The 17,478-nt window shown below is 38.2% G+C and overlaps 1 protein-coding gene across 2 annotated transcripts in view; it reads left to right on the top strand.

The window, feature by feature from the left end:
- The first annotated feature begins 875 nt into the window (after positions 1-875).
- LOC309489572 (leucine-rich repeat transmembrane neuronal protein 4) overlaps positions 876-17,478 on the top strand; it is a 109,714-nt gene continuing 93,111 nt past the window's right edge. Inside the window, exons 1-2 of one of the 2 annotated variants that reach the window (XM_082158401.1) lie at positions 876-1,469; positions 5,139-6,703. In XM_082158401.1, the coding sequence (XP_082014527.1) occupies positions 1,466-1,469; positions 5,139-6,703 (1,569 nt within the window). In that variant the 5' untranslated portion in view covers positions 876-1,465. The remainder of the gene's footprint in view (positions 1,470-5,138; positions 6,704-17,478) is intronic. The other variant, XM_082158402.1, reaches the window with a different exon arrangement.

The raw sequence follows: 17,478 nt of genomic DNA, 5'->3' as shown, positions 1-17,478 counted from the left end.
CTCATTGGTTCTCGCATAGGGAACACGCTTGAGCTTCCGTTTACCACAAGTGATGTGTGTGTGTTGAGGAATGTTTATATGTGAATAAAAGCCTCATTTAAATCTGTTCAGTGTATAAAGCGATCCTGTCTCCTCATATTTTATTAAAATATTAATTTGTGCTCCGAAAATGAACGGAAGTCTGGGTTTGGAATGACATGACGGTGAGTAAATGATGACAGAATTTTCAGTTTTGAGTGAATATCCCTTTAAGTATGTGCAAATATATATGTTTAAATAAATAAACGTTTAAAAAAAAACATAAAAAAAAAAACATTTCACACCATCATCTATGGCTGCAGGAGAATGCTAAAATAAATTGCATGACACATAATTAAGTACTCACCTATATGAATAATTTCCTTTTAAAAGTCTGAAGCTGAAAGAAAGAAACATAAACTGTATATCGAGTCAATTTCAAATAAAATCGTAGAGACAGTTATTTTCACAAGCACTAAAACGCAGCAATCCACACAAAGTCAAAATTCAGTTTTCATTTATTTTCGGATAAAGAATCTAAAACTTCAAAAGGAACATAGAACCAGTAGGCCTGCATAAAAAAAATATTTTGATATTTGTGATGATTTCTTGTTGGCTCAAGAAATAGACGTCCCTCTTCAGCTGAATCGTGTGTTCTTATTTTATGGTTGTCGATTTAATAGACTTGGAGTGTCACCCACTCGTTTTCCTCTGGAAATATCGAGTGAGAGTGAAATGAGAGGAGAAGAGATTGCTGCTGGAGATGACAGTTCGCCAGAAGAGGGCATTCGGATTCTGTCTGACAAAGTTATGGTGCGACAGGCGGTTGTGGTTAACCACTCACAATCCTGCTGCATCTCTGTACTGTCGGGAACTGTACAGGAGAGGAGAAACATTCCCGATGGAGTGGAGTACACTTCTAAACAATATTCTCTGAGTGCAGTAATTTTTGGACTGGATTGAAATCTCTTAAACATCATAATTCGTATTTATAACAAAATATCCACGGATTAATCTACGGTACGCATCATCATCTCGGGAAAGACAGTGTTTGCGCATTATGCTGCGATGGAATACACTGAGGTGGAAGGGGATTGCTGGGATTTCCATAAGTTTGACTTGTAGATAACTTGGATTTGGAATCGCGCGTCTCCGGTTCTGTTTGTGACTTGATGTAAAAATGTTAGGATTTAAAATGGATTCTTTCTGTTCGAGTGGATGTTTATTATGAACATTTTGTTTTGAGGGGAATTAAAAGATATGGTCAGTGGTCAGTCAGGAGAGACTGAAGATTTCCCGCGTCTGCTCTGCGGTGGAGGACTACAGGCGGGAACGTGCGCGTGTGGAAGAACCGAACCATCTGAAGAGAGCGCGTGCCATGCCGTTTCGGGTCTCGAGCGGTAGAAAGCTGTAAAACCTGTGGCGAGGAGTTGACTGAGACGCGGTGATGGGTAAGTTTGACTATCACTCGGACATAAGTGAACATGGAAACCACGGTAGATGTTTATGGTGATAAATTAGGGGGACATTTCCTGCAGTTGAATAATTTTTTCATTGAGATGTGAATTGTCTTCAAACGGCGTCTATGCATTAAAACAAAAGAGACCGCATGTACTCTGATAAGCATAAAATGTTTATCATGCATGCATGCATTCATGTGGTGTTGTCTTTAAGAAAATGTGTATGCATAGGCTATTTATTTTGCATATGATAAGCATACATATTTCTTGATCAAATCTGACCCTGCATTCACTTCAGTTCACAGTGGTATGATTCTGGTGAGGTACAGTCGAGTGTATCCGTCCATTCATTTATTCGATGTTACTCGATGTTCATTAAGTTTATTCCGATTTTTCGTTTATATAATATGTTTAAGTGTCTGAAAACCAGAACTGATCTTTGACTTTGTTTTGTCACAATAATATAAATGATCATTTAGGCTATATCCTACAACAAAAACACATTATGTATTATGATGAATATTTTATTTAGTTATGCTGCTACTTGTAATATATCGTCACAATTTTTAATATTTTTAGAAAATGTATGTATTGCTGTTATTTATGCCATTATATTTCTGCAAAGCTGTTTGGTGATCTGGTAGCAAATTGATTTCAATCTTTGGTGTGGACTTTAGTGATAAGGTCTAAATGTTAAGCTAGATATTTTTCACTAGAGAATCAATGGTTATAATTATGCAAAGTTTGAGTGTCTAAACATTAAATTGAATAACTAATTGTACCTCTAAATTATGTTGTGCTTTTCAGTTGGGATCCAAACTGTGCCATCCAACCATAGACCAGACAACCAATTAAGTTGGAAAGTGTGAATATCTGTAAAAATAAATAAATTGGTCAACTGATTATCAGCCTATCACTATTTTTTTTTTTTTATCTCTCACTGATTTATATAGCAGACTGATGCCAAGTCATTTTTTAACACTGGAATGCTAATTGAACCTCATTTTTGGCAAAAGGCAATTTCTCACAGTGTGCCCGTACATTATTGATAGTGTGGAGATCGTACAGCGATATAATATTCTTTCTTAGATTTATATTGGAAAAGGTGCACATTATGTGCAGGCATTGTCATCTGTACACTTGTTTTTCAATGCAAGTGTGCATACAATGCTTGGAAGGCTTATACTTTTGCATGAATTACTTGTTTGAGCAGCTGGAGTTATTTCTTCATCAAAGAAAGGTGAAGCCACATAGATTTTATTTATTGACAGAAAAGCAAATTGACAGTATGCATTGCATCAGTGTTAACAGTGTGATTTTCGATGTTAATTTGCATTTAATTGTGCATTTATTAACGGATGCATTTCGCATGCTTACAACATGTATAAGTATTTACCAGAGTTATATTTCTTACATGTTTTTCATGATTATTGAAACTAAACTCATCAATATTTAACTAAGCACTGCAATTAACTGTAAGTCACAGACCTTCTCATGGCCACATTAGAGTACTTGATTATGGATGTGCTTTCAATCATTTTACAGGGGCTATTTGACAGATATGTGACCTGCTCTGATTGTTATTCGTTAGCGGCATGCGGCGAGATGGCCTTCCACAGCTCGTAAAATGATGAGCTATGCTTGCTGCTTTGCGGCACTGTAGTGGGAGATCTTGACAGCAAACATAAAATAACCAACCTGGTAAAATTTTGGAGCATCACTGTGAAGGGTATGTAGGCCTATACAGAGACAAAATCAGTTTTACCAAGAGAAGAAAAAGTGTAGATGCATCAAAAATAAGAAATGTGGCAGAGCAAGTTTGTTACAAATTAATTTTCATTAGACTTCACTTGGATCATTAACTTTATCAGCATCATTTCATTAGCAAATGTCATTAAGCGGATACAGTCTGATTGTCTGGTTAGTGTGAATGGAAGCCAGTGACGTAATTACTTTATTGTACTGCAGCCTGCTTGTGCATCAGTTGTTGCCAAGTGTACGCTCATGGCCATCAGCACATCTGTGCTTTGTTTTTGGGATTGTTATTAATCACAATCAGTGGATCCCAAAAATTGTTTGGACTCTGAAGCCACACATAGAAATGTATGAATGTCATTGCGTTAAATAAGAAGATATCAAACCAAGTGACATTTTTAGGTTCTACATGATAACAATAGTTATCAAAATTAAGACATTTTCTGGTTGTTAGCTAGGTTTAACTGACTTAATACATCCACTAATAATCACATCAAGATCAGCAAGATTTTTGAGACCATGGTATATTATAATCAGGAACAGAAGGTGCATTAATAATGTTCTTGACCATTTAAATGTTTGGTCCTGATAAGCCGTTAAATGCAGTGAAGTACCTTATGAATATTTTCTCCTTTTCAACCTTAGAGAACATCTGGTAGAATTACTTTAACATTGTATAGATTCAGATAAACCATTTGGTTCCATGCACGTTTCTAAAGGTGTTATTTGGATGGTTTTGCAATAAATTTGCCTTTAAGCTAAATGTATATTTTGATATTTCATATAACCACTTTCATGATTTGTTGTTATGACAATATTAATGTATTATCACCACATTATTTTTCTCAGACAGACAGATTATGCCTCAGGAACTTCATTTCAGAATGCTATTTCTAGCCAGCTTTGTAAAAGTTGCATCAGGAATGGAATTGAAACCCTTTTACAGCAACACAGTGTGGGTATGAAGGCCGGAAAGACACAGCACAAATGATAAAATCCCATTACTGGAAAATTTCCAGACTTTAGCCAAGACCTTCACATAAAGAACATGCGTATTTTACCCAGACCTCTAACCTCTTGATCCAATGTTTAGTTGTGAATTCACTGCTGATATAATGCCTCACTTCAACCTCGCGTAGGTTGAAGTGAGGTACAACACCTAGGCTTTCCTTTGTGTAATAAGGAAAGATGGACAAAGGCTGCTAGCAGAGTCACTGAACATCCAGGCAAATATAAATGATTTGGTTGACTGACAATCATTTAGATTATAATTAGCGACTGATATGATGGCCGAGGCATATCTCTCAGGACATTTCCTTTCATACTGTAGTGGGCTCATGTCCAAGCTTATTGGAAGACAGGCATGTTTGCCATTGCCAGAGAGAAGAATTAAACAACATAGCATGACTGGATTGATTTACACAATCACCACTGTTAATTGGGTCCTGTGTGGTATCATATTGCTGTATAAATGTAATATTTCAAGGGTTTATAACCACAGAACAATTACAATATTTCTTCTCTCATTAATCGTATTAATCTCTGCTTTGAAACTGCTGAACAATTAGGGCTGGGTATTGTCAATTACCTCATAATATGATGCACACCACAATGCACATTTCACGATTCAGCATGTCGCAATATATCACAGTGTCCTAATAGGATCACGATTGAAACTGCGCCAAACAAGTGAGAGAGATACTTTGTCAGGGAAAGTGAATCTGCTGTATATGTTTTAAACTCTTTTGCACTGTTGCTTCACTTTTGCCCAGTATTGTGTCTAGTATTGTATGTACACATTAAATATAAGTTGAACTGAATAATCCTGTTTGTAATGGCATGATTTATGTGTTATCAAATTTTGTAGTTTTTTGACTGTTTTTTTCTTTTCTTTTTGCATTTCAGGCTTTGCCATGAGGCACCGCTGGTTCATGGTGCCACTGCTAATGCAGGCATGGCTCTCTGCCACTCCTTGCTTTGGTGAGCGTCCTTGCCCTCGGAGCTGCCGATGTGATGGCAAGATTGTATACTGTGAGTCTAGTGCATTCCGTGATGTTCCCAAGAACCTCTCTGGTGGCTGTCAAGGCCTGTCCCTGCGGTATAACAGCTTGGCAAGCCTAAAGGCTGGACAATTTGTTGGCCTCAACCAGCTCATTTGGCTGTACCTGGACCACAACTACATTGCCAATGTGGATGCACGTTCTTTTCAAGGGATACGGAGGCTCAAAGAGCTAATATTGAGCTCCAACAAGATCACAATTCTGCATAACACCACATTTCACCTGGTACCAAACTTGAGAAACCTTGACCTTTCTTACAACAAGCTACAAGCTCTGCAGCCAGGGCAGTTCCAGGGTCTACGCAAGCTACTTAGTTTGCACATGCGCTCCAATTCCCTTAAGAATCTTCCCTCTCGCCTTTTTCAGGACTGTCGTAATCTTGAGTTCCTTGACCTTGGCTACAACCGTCTGCGCAGCATTACTCGCAATTCAATGTCTGGCCTGCTGAAGCTAACTGAGCTGCATATTGAGCATAACCAGTTCTCCAAAATCAACTTTTTCAATTTCCCACGCTTCTATAACCTGCGTGCTCTTTACCTACAGTGGAACCGCATTAGGACCATGAGTGAAGGCCTTACATGGACCTGGACATCATTGCAGAAGCTGGACCTTTCAGGAAATGACCTGCAGGAGATAGATGCAGAAGTGTACCGGGCCATGCCAAATCTGCAGACACTTAACCTGGATTCAAACAAGCTTGTCAATGTGTCTCAAGAAGCTGTGGATGCCTGGATCTCTCTGACTGCAATTAGTCTGGCAGGAAATATGTGGGACTGTGGACCAGTTGTGTGTCCGCTAGTGGCCTGGCTGAGAACCTTCCGTGGAAACAAAGAAATTAATATGATTTGTGCATCACCCAAAGAAGTTCAAGGGGAGAAGGTTATGGATGCAGTTGACGCCAATAGAGTTTGCATGATTGCTCCTGCCATGCCATCAACCGTAATTGCTCCTTCTACCCCTTTTGTCGCCTTTGCACAGACCCCAGCCAGCTCTTTTGTCCCGACTCTTAGATCTGGAGACAGCAGAGGGGGCCTGGGGACATCCTTGGAAGGTACCACCTCTTCAGCGCCTTCTCAGCCGGCTGTCCCACCACCTGAGCAAGACTTCGAACCAGTATCATTCCACAAGATAGTGGCAGGAAGTGTTGCCCTTTTCCTGTCAGTTGCTATGATCCTCCTTGTAATTTATGTCTCGTGGAAGCGCTATCCAAGCAGTGTAAAGCAGCTGCAGGAAAACTCGGCTGCAGCTCGCAAACGTCGGAAAAAGTCACGGGAGACAGAGCGCACACTCAGCACACCATTGCAGGAGTACTATGTGGACTACAAGCCTAATAACACAGAGGGCACAGATGTGCTAGTCAATGGTACAGGACCATGCACCTACACCATCTCTGGCTCCAGAGAATGTGAGGTAAGACTCCATACCTCGACTTACAATCCATTGGGTTTGGTGAGAAAAGAGGTCAATTCTTTAGCTGCTTAAAAAAAAGTATTTCTGTTCTTGTGCTGTGTTTGATGCCATTTTTAGAAGATTGTTGCGCGGGAGGGATATGTTTTTGGCAGGGATATATTTTAGGAGGGACACATTTTTTAAATGTTTTTGGCACAGTATGCGATTTGTGCGAGGTGTTAATTTACAATTACATATTGATTTGTTAGTGCATATTTGAGGAGTCCTGTAAATTCATTAGATTTTTTCTTTTAGGAGCAGTTTTGTTCTGGGCTGTAACATAATGCATTTATACAAGTGTACCTGAAATACCTTCTTCTACTTGGTAGGCATCTACTTGAAGATGATAGGGTGGTTTTAATTATGCTCTCTCAGGCAGGCACTTGCTTGTTCTTTTATCCCATAAAGATTTGTGATTCTTTGAAAAATTCAGCTATAGTAATCACAGGATAACAAACTCCCTCAAAAAACTGCTGTTTCGCAATTATTTATTTGTCCTCATTAAAATATGTGTGTGTGCTTAACTGCTCCCAAGACCAAAATGGAATGGATTTGTCTATGGGGAACTTCAAACACATCCTGTTAGTGAAACACCTCCTAACCATCCTTCTAATCCTGACTCCTATACACTCATTGGTTCTTTCAACACTGTTTGATCCATGCTCAATGAAACGGCTCTATTTCTATATGTTCTCTCTTCTTTTTTTTTTTCATGATCTTCCCGGGGCTATGAGAATGTCTTTAATGACACCCCCACTTTGTCTTCCAAGGGCTCTTTTTGACTTCTTCCATGTGTATCACTTCATACCTATTTTTTAGCCTCTTATCTTTGCTTCACACCCGTCTTTCTCTCTTGAATCATCTCTCCCTCATTTTAGATCACCCCCTTTTATACTTCAGCACAACCTGCAGTTCCAATTTACAAAATAATTTTTTTCTCAGTGTGTCACTCAGGACTTCGCAGACATGTGTGTTGCAGGGTTTCCGCGGAGTCATAAAAAGTCATAAAACGTCTTAAATTTAATAATCAGAATTTTAGGCCATAAAAAGTCATAAAAACGTCCGGATTTTCCATACAAGGTCATAAATTTCATTTAGCCACGTCTTAAATTGATATGCTCGTTCATTCGTTGGTTCTACCATTGCTTTTTCCCCCTGAAAATGCGCTGGCGGCATAATGTTAAATGCACAGGTTAAATGCGGCAAAAGCGGAACGCTCATTTGAAACGCGCGCCACACGAACCATTTACCCGCTCGGCTCCAAGTCCAAACGGCAGCGCAGCGCGAGCTCAATAGAACTGATGCGTTTACTCTGATCGGTCTCGGTCACAAGATCCAGTGAGAAGTGCTTGAATTCAGCGAAGAACACACTGTCTCAGTGATTTAAACCAGTTTAAAGGCAGATTAAACAGCGCTGACCAACAGGAGAAACTCTGCACAACGATACAGTCTGAAGGCTTTTCCGTCTACAATCTCCCATCATTTATCATGGATTTACTGTAACGTTAGCCTAGTAATATTAACTGCACCATGTGGGATATACATATTGAATTTTATTATATTAATTAGTGCTGATAATGTATTAAAGGACTAATGGAATATTTACAGTATTTAATAATGTATTTAGGCTACTGTTTTTCATACATTTCCTGAAGATATGTGCCATCAAAGTTAGGCAACACAAACCTGTTTCAAGACTTGGCCCCTATTAGCACATGCAGAAACTAAGTAATTATTTTCCCAATAAATATATTTATTTTGTTAAGGACAAATGACAAATGTTTGAATGTCCTACCTCAGATTTGTGAAATGTTCACCTGTTTTAGCAAGTGTTTGTCATTATATTTTCTGACAATAAAGAGTAAAGTTAGTTTAAAACCACAATTAAAGCTCTGGTTTCTACAACTTTCACTTAGAAGTAACAGTCTGCCTTTAAACTTGAAAGAAATAAAGATTTGACATTTATCGTGATAATTATCGATATTGACTAATATAAAACAATTATCGTGATAATTGTTTTTGGCCATATTGCCCAGCCCTAACTGAAATCTCCCGGTCTATCACAATGGGAAAGTGTACATTTGGTGTGTTTAGTAGTTGGCTCAAGCCTGTTGCAAATAATCAGTATCAAGCATATTGCACACTGGGTAAGAAGGCGTTGGAGCTGTCTTTAGGCATTTAAATAATACATCTTGTTACTTTCAATGAAAGTCAATTAAAAAAAAAAAACTTTTGAAAGGAATTTTAATGATTTTTCGTAATTCGTGTAGGTCATAAATTTCAATCATAATGGTCATAAAAAGGTCTTAAAAAGTCTTAAATTTGACTGACCAAACCCTGCAGAAACCCTGGTGTTGGCATCTGGGGTCAATTGATGCATTTTAAGGAGCTGGTTTTGTATGTTGTTTGTATGCTTCAAAATATTTACATATGTTCATGCTTTTCCCAAGGCAACTATTACCGTTACTCCTTCGGGCTAAGAAACCTGCCAGTAGTGCAGTATGGTGTCATTAAAGGCAGACCTGCCTTTGCTTTATGGCAAGCAAGACAGGCCTGAGTGAAACAAGAAAGGCAGGTAGACATGCTAGCAGGCCGATTGGCATGATGGTAAACAGGTGATGCCAAATCAAGTCGCAGGAAGAGAAGACTTTAAAGGTGGGTGAGAGCATAAAGGCACACAGAATGGCATCCTGACAGTGACGTTGACCTCTCCACATGGGCCCGTGTCCGTTCTCTGATCTGTCGCCTCAAAGCGTTTTTGAAGAGATCAGAGGTGCACTTTAGAGTCCAGCAGATTGGCATATTTTTCTCCTGTGATTTCCCCAAGTCAAGGAACAAACTTTGTTTTCTTTATTACGTGCAAATCCCAAGTCTCTTATAGCATTGTTGCCCTTATGATGATATATCTTGGTAACACAAGAAAGAACAACTGAAAGAAGAAAACAGTTTGTCTGTAGAACACTTTCGATCATGTTTTTTATTATAAAGTAATTATATCCATTTGGTCACTTTTATGCATTCGTTAGCCAGCGAAGTTGCACATTTAAAGCTAGTGACATGATATAGCAAATTGATATGATCATGCAGCTGACAGAAACAATAAACAAATCAGAATTGCATTTGATTTCAGTTCTTTTTTTTATCATCACTGTAATACATATTTTGTTATATATTATTATACATTTGTTATAAAATAAAAGCAAATAATGTGTGAGAGTCTAATTTAAATGCTATGGCCTTTGTGTACATATTTAAAGATGACCATCTTTAAGCATGACTGTTTTATATGAAATGCTTTTTACAATAAAATTCCATTTCTAACATTAACTAAGGTTAATAAATTATCTAGAAGTTCCTTGTTAGATTGTTAATTTTAACATTTACTAATACATTTAAAAAATGTTTAAGTTCTATTAATTTTAGTTTATGTTCTATGAACTAACATGAAAGATAAAGGTATAATTCATATATTTATAATTAATATTTATATATTTTATATATTTAAATTTTAAAATATTTCAAGTACAGTACATTTTCATGGTTCAGTACAGTTTTTCTTTCTTTTTTTGTAATAAAGTCCAGCCCTATTTACTTGTAATGTTATGTTTGTTTTTATTAAGTATCAATTTGAAAAACTATCGGTTGATAAACCGGTTATCGGTCAGTGTGGTCCAACCTACCTTATCGTTATCGGTAAAATATCGATATCCAACATTATCGTTATCGGTAAAATCCACTATCGGTCGAACTCTACTCACTTTTTAGATGAATGGAACTGGTAATGGTGCTTCCTACAGGTACTAAAGACCTCCTTGCTTAGACCTTGCTAACTATTGCCTAAATTTAGTGTGACCCGTCCATAATCATCGAAGGGCTTCATGTTGAGGTCACTTAGTTGACCTGTTTCCATAATGTTTTCCATTAATAGTCTATAATTCTGAATTGTTTGCCTCCTTTTTTCCTTCTGCCGTCCTCCATACCACAGCATTGCTACATCAACACTAATGTGGTTTGGCTTCCCTCCCGTGCAGCAAAGCGCACGTCACCCATGATTGATGAGTTCTATTCTCTCTCCTGCGATTTGGTATTCCACACGCACACCTGATTTACGGGCTTTTCACATCAAGCCAAAAGACTAGATTCAAACACACAGTTCAGATTGCTCCTGTCTTGAAAACCAGTGTTCTTCTCATGCTTTACATCACTTCTGTTGCGAATCACAAATGGCATAAAGGTGTGGAAGAGACTGCTAAGAGGGATTGTCCTCTGACCTCACTTTGAGAAAGGTTCTCCGTTAAACTGTCATGCAATTTGGACACCTTTCATCGTAAAATATAAAGCCAAGATCTAATGTCTTCTTTGATCGATTTAGATCAACCGAAGGTCTTTATCGTCAGAACTCATAAAGGCTCAACTGTGGATGAAGTACCCATTCTATCCATTTATTTAGGTGATGAACTTTGTTTTACTGAACAGTCATCATGCTATAGCAGACTAGAACTGCACTATTATTTTTCTTGATATTGTAGTTGTGATTTATTCTTTTTGGTTAATACAATTACCATTAAAATACTCGTAAAAAAAAAAAAAAAAAAAAATCCCTACTTGACATTGTAACATGTTCTTCCATTTCCAATATTTATTATTGTAGTTGTTGGGAGATGTCACCAAACCGATCAGTTATCCTTACATTGCAGCTTTTACCTCATCACATGTTCCCATAAAACATGAAATACTTCACATGAGTGCAGGAATAAGGGCTTCACACTGCCAGGCCCATTGGTGCTATCGTGTAAGTACGTATATCCTTAGGCGCTGAAATCGTCCAGCGTGTTTTTGAAGGCACCTCATTTAATATTAATTATTTTTAGTTGTGAGCAATTAGGCCAGTACCATCACATTTTGTCGTATTGTACATTATGTTGCTGTCGCATTTGTATTAAAAGCTTAACCTGTCAGGCCGTGATGCGTTTCGTGGTTTTAAAAGTGCTCTAATTGCTTTTGTAGAAAAAAAAAAAACAAGACAAAAAAAACAAGAATTTTGCTTCAGTGTAACAGTGGAAGGCCTACAACAAGGGCATTAATCATCATTAGACTCAACAAATTTTAGTTAACAAATTGGTGTTGAACAGTACCTTTGACCCCTGCAAATAATGAAAATGGACTAATCCCCCATTTCCCCCCCTCCACCAAACAGACAAAAGTGCCTGCTGGAGATTAACGTTCAGACCACAAATCTGGTTAGAAGTTCAGAATGGGCTCATGAATTAAAAACTAGGAACTATACTAAACTAGGGAGAGAAAGGTGAAGTAGAAAAAATGCACACACTATTAAGTCAATTGTGCTCACTGATCAAAAAAGGCAAAATATTTATATTTTTATAAGTCAAATGAGTGAAAGAGTGGTAGGTGTGTGACTCCCTTAATCAAGCAAATTATGCATGTTTTTGGCATGTGATCTAGTATTTAAAAATGGTATAATGCATGCATCTCTCTGTGTTAATAAGAAAATTGACTAATTTCTTGCTTGTTAAAGTAAACTGCCTACACATTTTCTAAATTAATCTCATGTAAATCAAAGCATATGTTTAAAATTCATTATTTTCTTAAAAACATTTTCTTATCTATTTTTTTTCTCTTAATCTCCATGTTTTTATTTGAAATGGAAATTCGACTTGTACCCCTTGACATGATGCTTTTTTTTTTGTTGCTAACATGGGATAAGTTTGGACCACACACTCTCTCTCTCTCTCTCTCTCTCTCTCTCTCTCTCTCTCTCTCTCTCTCTCTCTCTCTCTCTCTTTTAAAGTAAAATTTCTCTGTCTGTTTCTATTATAGATGCGTTCTTCTAATTTCAGTTGATACCACACATCCTGAAATATATTAATTGCACCTTTAGCACATTTCTCTTTGAGAAGAGAACGGTTTAAAGGCCGCGTTATTCAGTGTGTTGACGTAATTTCCACTGAAAACGGTAGACAGGGCGGAACATATTGAGCAGATCCTCTTCTTTTTTCAAATAGTCAATAGGATTTTATTTAAATCAGAGCTCTGCCGGAGCCGTTGAGTTTGGCAAAGCCACATTTGACTGCTTATGACAGCCACAGTCTAATAGATTCCCGATAGATGAAACTGTTACTAAAGCAAAACAATGAACAAAATCATGCTGAGGATGTGTAGTTTGAAAAGTGTTATGTTGGGGCATGGCACCGTTGTTATCTCTTCTACTCGCCAGTGCTGTTTCTAATGCTGAGTCTGTCTAACCGTTTCTCCTCCTAATCTCCTTCATTCTGTGCAGAATTCAAATGGGTCCGATACGTTTTGTGGCCGACTCGCGCAAATGATCCGCTCTGTGCTGTCGTGTCTCTGAACCTGAGCCTGTGTGCGCGCAGCAGTGGTTCGCGTGACACTAATACATATCCAGACTTCATACACCCCAATATAAAGCATATTTACTGTCTGAATCCTTACCTATCCCCTATATAGTGCACTATGTGCCATTAACCTTATAGAAAATAGTAAATGTGTGAACAAATGACCGATTTCAGCCACAGCTTCAGCGTCTGTTTAGTGTAGGGGGTGGGACGCTTCAGATTTTAGAGAGCCATTTGATTGGGTTACACTTCATTTTAGGGTGACGTAGTTACATTGTACTTACTTAAATAAGTACAACATGTACCTACTATAGAGTTACGATTAGAGTTAGGGTTTGGTTTAGGGTTAGTTACTTGTAATTATGCATAGTTTACTGCTATTACTATAGTAAGTAGCTACGTGTAACTACGTCACCTTAAAATAAAATGTTACCTTTGATTGGACAGAAAATCTGATATGAAGCTGAAGTGCAGAGTGATGTCATCAAAATTGTTGATCCATATTGATGGAAGTTATAGAGACTGAAAGTTTTCAACGCTTATATCTTCCAAATGCAAATTTAGTTGTGGAGCACACTAGCTGATAAACTTGAGGCTAACATATTCATACTAAAAGCCAAAAAACTTCAATTTGGATTTCATGGGGGCTTTAACTATAAAGTTGCACAGCTTACCCCACTTTCTCCTACTGCAAATGAATATTACTGAATGAGTCCAGCAGAAAAGAATATTATCTGATAGTAAAAGAAGTGAGAAGGGATGAGAGTGAGAGGAATCTGTTCTAGATTCTGTGAGTCACAGCCCATTTAATTTAGTACAAATCATGTTTTTTAATGTCTGCGGAGTACATTATAATTTATTGGGATTATCATAAACTTGAGCTTGCAGCCTGGCACAAGGGCATTCCAGCCTCCCCCTCCGGGATGACTTTCTGATAGTGAGCCTGGACGTCAATCATCATGAAACGGCTAGCCGCGCTTTCTGATTTTTGTCCCAGTGTCTTCAGGTTGGCAAAGCTTTGGCACCTGATAAATATTTATGCCCATCATGCCTGTCATTTTTGGCCAAGGATTCTACATAGAGAACAGGACTGAAGGGTCCTCATCGTTTGCTCCAGCGAGCAGGGAGGAGGAACAGAACCAATGAGGGCTCTCGCTGCAAAAGTGGCCCCTCATGTCTGCTCATGAAATCAGTGCCATTGAGAAGAGAGAGTGCTTTTTTTTAGGGGGGGGGGGGGGGGGGTCGAATTGTGAAAGAGGGTTGTTTTGTGTCCCAGATGGCCTCTTGTAACTCAGTGTTATGAAAAACATAGTTGAAGTGATTTGATGCCTAATTGGATTGTACGGGGGCTGGTCCAAGTCGTCTATTTAAAGAATAGATGTTGTTTTGAGGCTTTTGTAAATGACAGTCTTCTGGAGTGCAGGCGCCCTTGGCTGCAAAGTGGCGGTAATTCAATGGTTTATTCACATCTGAACTCCCATAAATCTTTAGTACTCTTTTGCTAGATTGGTGACATGAGCAAATACCACGTATTGCACTGATACATAATGTCAGCAGTTCATGCTAAATGTCCAAGAGGACACACTGACAATAAAGTTAAATCTAAATATAAAAAATGCAAAAAAAAGGAAGTAAATAATTAATTACTGTATATCTAAAATCTTCTATCATGGTTTGATTCATTTTATATTGGAGTAGAGGTTTTGTGTGTGTGTGTGTGTTTATGTATGTATCAACTGAAATTGGATATTTTAATTGTATTTGCTCATTATTTTTACATATAGAGTACTTTAAGTTAATAACACTGTTAAAATGTAATTTTGAGCAAATCTCAAAATTAATATCCATTTTCATTCTGTTCTGAACTGTAAATGACTGATTTTCATTGTTAGTGTCTTATTTTTTTACAAAATAATGCAACATTTTCCAAATTGGTAATTTATCAGTTAAAACAATGATCAGCTTCAGCCTGTCAGTACCAGAAAGAACTTTAATATGCATTTCTATTTTTTATTTTTAGGGGGGAAATTGTTGGATGCTTGGACTGGAATCACTTACTACCTCACGGAGCGATACAACTTGCTGCCTCAGGCTATAATTTTACGCTTGATGTCAGATTTTTTTAATTACGTTGTTGGATAAATTTGTGGTATAAGTGGTATAGCATGTTTTACACATTTCTTCCATCACACATTATATATATCATCATACCGCCCAGCGTTACCTTGTATTTGCCCACAAAGGTAACCAAGTTACTCTCCCACTGTACATTACAGACTTATGTACATTCCAAAGACCAGAGCCCTAAAGTCCGTCCAACAACAATGTGGCGTGTTTTATGAGGGGATGGAGGGTGGTGCTGGCAGGAAACACAGTGGGAGAATGAGAGGCAGGCAGACTGAAAGCCTAATTAATCCGGCCTTCTTTAATTAGCCTCTGTCCCCTCCATTATGTGCTTTCCAATGTGTTCACTCCATTTCTCTCTCTCTCTCTCCCTCTCTATCTCAGCAGTTTTTACTGTGTCCTTTGTCTCTCGCTTTATTTGCTGCTCTTTCTCTATTCATCTTTTTCACAGACACTATTTGTTCTGTTTCTCTTTCGTTCCCTTTTCTTGTGTCCGTCTCTCTATCTTCCCGTCTCTCTCTTTCTCTTCGCCTTGCGAGGACATCGGCAATATGCTTCGGTGTGATAAACAAGCTCTCTCCGTCACAGAGGGCAGCAGAGGCAACGGCGTAGGTGTCTAAGCCTGCGTGGTGCGTCTCTGACGGATGGAGAGAGAGACAAAAGCACAGCTGTGGACTGATATCGAGGGCTTGTTTTCCTGACCGGGCATTGTTTGTAAAGCGCTCTGAGACGCCGGAATGGGAGATCTGGTCATTGTGTTCAGTGTCTGGCCCACGGCCCTGGGCTTGAGCCCTCCCGTGTGCTCATGTCGATTAGGATCATGTCATGGCTTGAGCAGGCATTTGGCCCAGTGGGCACACATGAAGCTCTTACCTCTCAAGTACACGGCGCATGGTGGGCTAGAGCATGTTTCTCGTTCAGAGGCTCAGTTTTGAGCAGAAGAATACCGCTGATTATGATTATAGTGCAGCGACGCAAGGGTAGAATTAGCAGAACCTCAAATGTCAGGACTCCACACAGCACATACGTTTGTAAAGAAAGGGTGTCGTCAGCTTCAACGGCTGTTTATTCCTTTTTCAGGCAGAGGTTCATTGTGCTTGAATGGATAGAACACACACAAATTTAAATCTTGTCATCTTCTAGTCACTTTCATGTCATTCCAAACCTGCATGACTTCTTCTGATGAACAAAGTTAGAACCTCCTTTAAAACGTTTAGGGTACGTCTTAATCCGGATACATTTGTAAACGGCGTTTTCGTTTTAAAACACTCTCCGTCCACACTAGCATTTTCAGGCAGAAGACAGAAAATGCCTTTTTTCTGGCAGAAAACACTAAATTCACCTTACTGCGCATGCGTAAAACCTCACAAAATGCGTCACATGACTAAACTTGTGTCATCGTTTTTTAAATACCTCCGTTTTGACAGTCCACACTACAACGGAAACATATTAGTGTGGACAAGGCCTTAGTCTACAATCAATGGGAAATTTGAAAAATACTTTCTAATAGATGAAGCAGAACCCATCTACATTCCTGCCAATGGCCCACTGCATGATATATGTATATATATATATATATATATATATATATATATTTTTTTTTTCTCTCTCTTTTAAAGATGGTCTATTTGCGTATCAAGGTCATCTCTCCTTCCTCACGACCATGCCAGTCGCCACATTTCTCTTTGGCTCTTTTGTCATGACTTCTTTTTCATCTTTGGATAGGGCAGATTAAGGAAGGTTGAGGAAATGAAACGAGTACGATAGAGCCTTCATTGTGGAAGGAGAGGTGATGTGGGAAATGACCTTTTAAGTTGTGTCTCAGAAATTTATTCCCCAATGGTTAGAAATTTTTTTGACAGACGGCTTGTCAAGTGGGTATAATTGCCAGAATTCAGTTTTTTCATCCTAGAGTATATTGGATGTTGCCAATACTGATAACTAAGTTGGAGAAAAAAAGCTTTATGCGCTTAATATGGGCTTTTAACTTCAAACAAAAAATATACATACAAAATACACCAGAGAATGTTTTGAAATTGGTCCCCGGTGGTTAACAGATAAGCAAAACAAAATATACACACATTCAGTCTTCTATAACACATTACGATATTAACACTAAGTAAATATTTTCATATAGCAAATATGAAAAACAATACATTAACAGTAGATTCAGAATAGTAGTGCCCATAATAAATCCCTGGTAATATGGTATTAAATTTAGTTTATTTTTATTTTCTA

This window comes from Leuciscus leuciscus (genome assembly GCF_965113295.1).
Source record: "Leuciscus leuciscus genome assembly, chromosome: 24".
NCBI lineage: Eukaryota > Metazoa > Chordata > Actinopteri > Cypriniformes > Leuciscidae > Leuciscus > Leuciscus leuciscus.
This window is presented reverse-complemented; position numbering and strand designations above follow the sequence as displayed.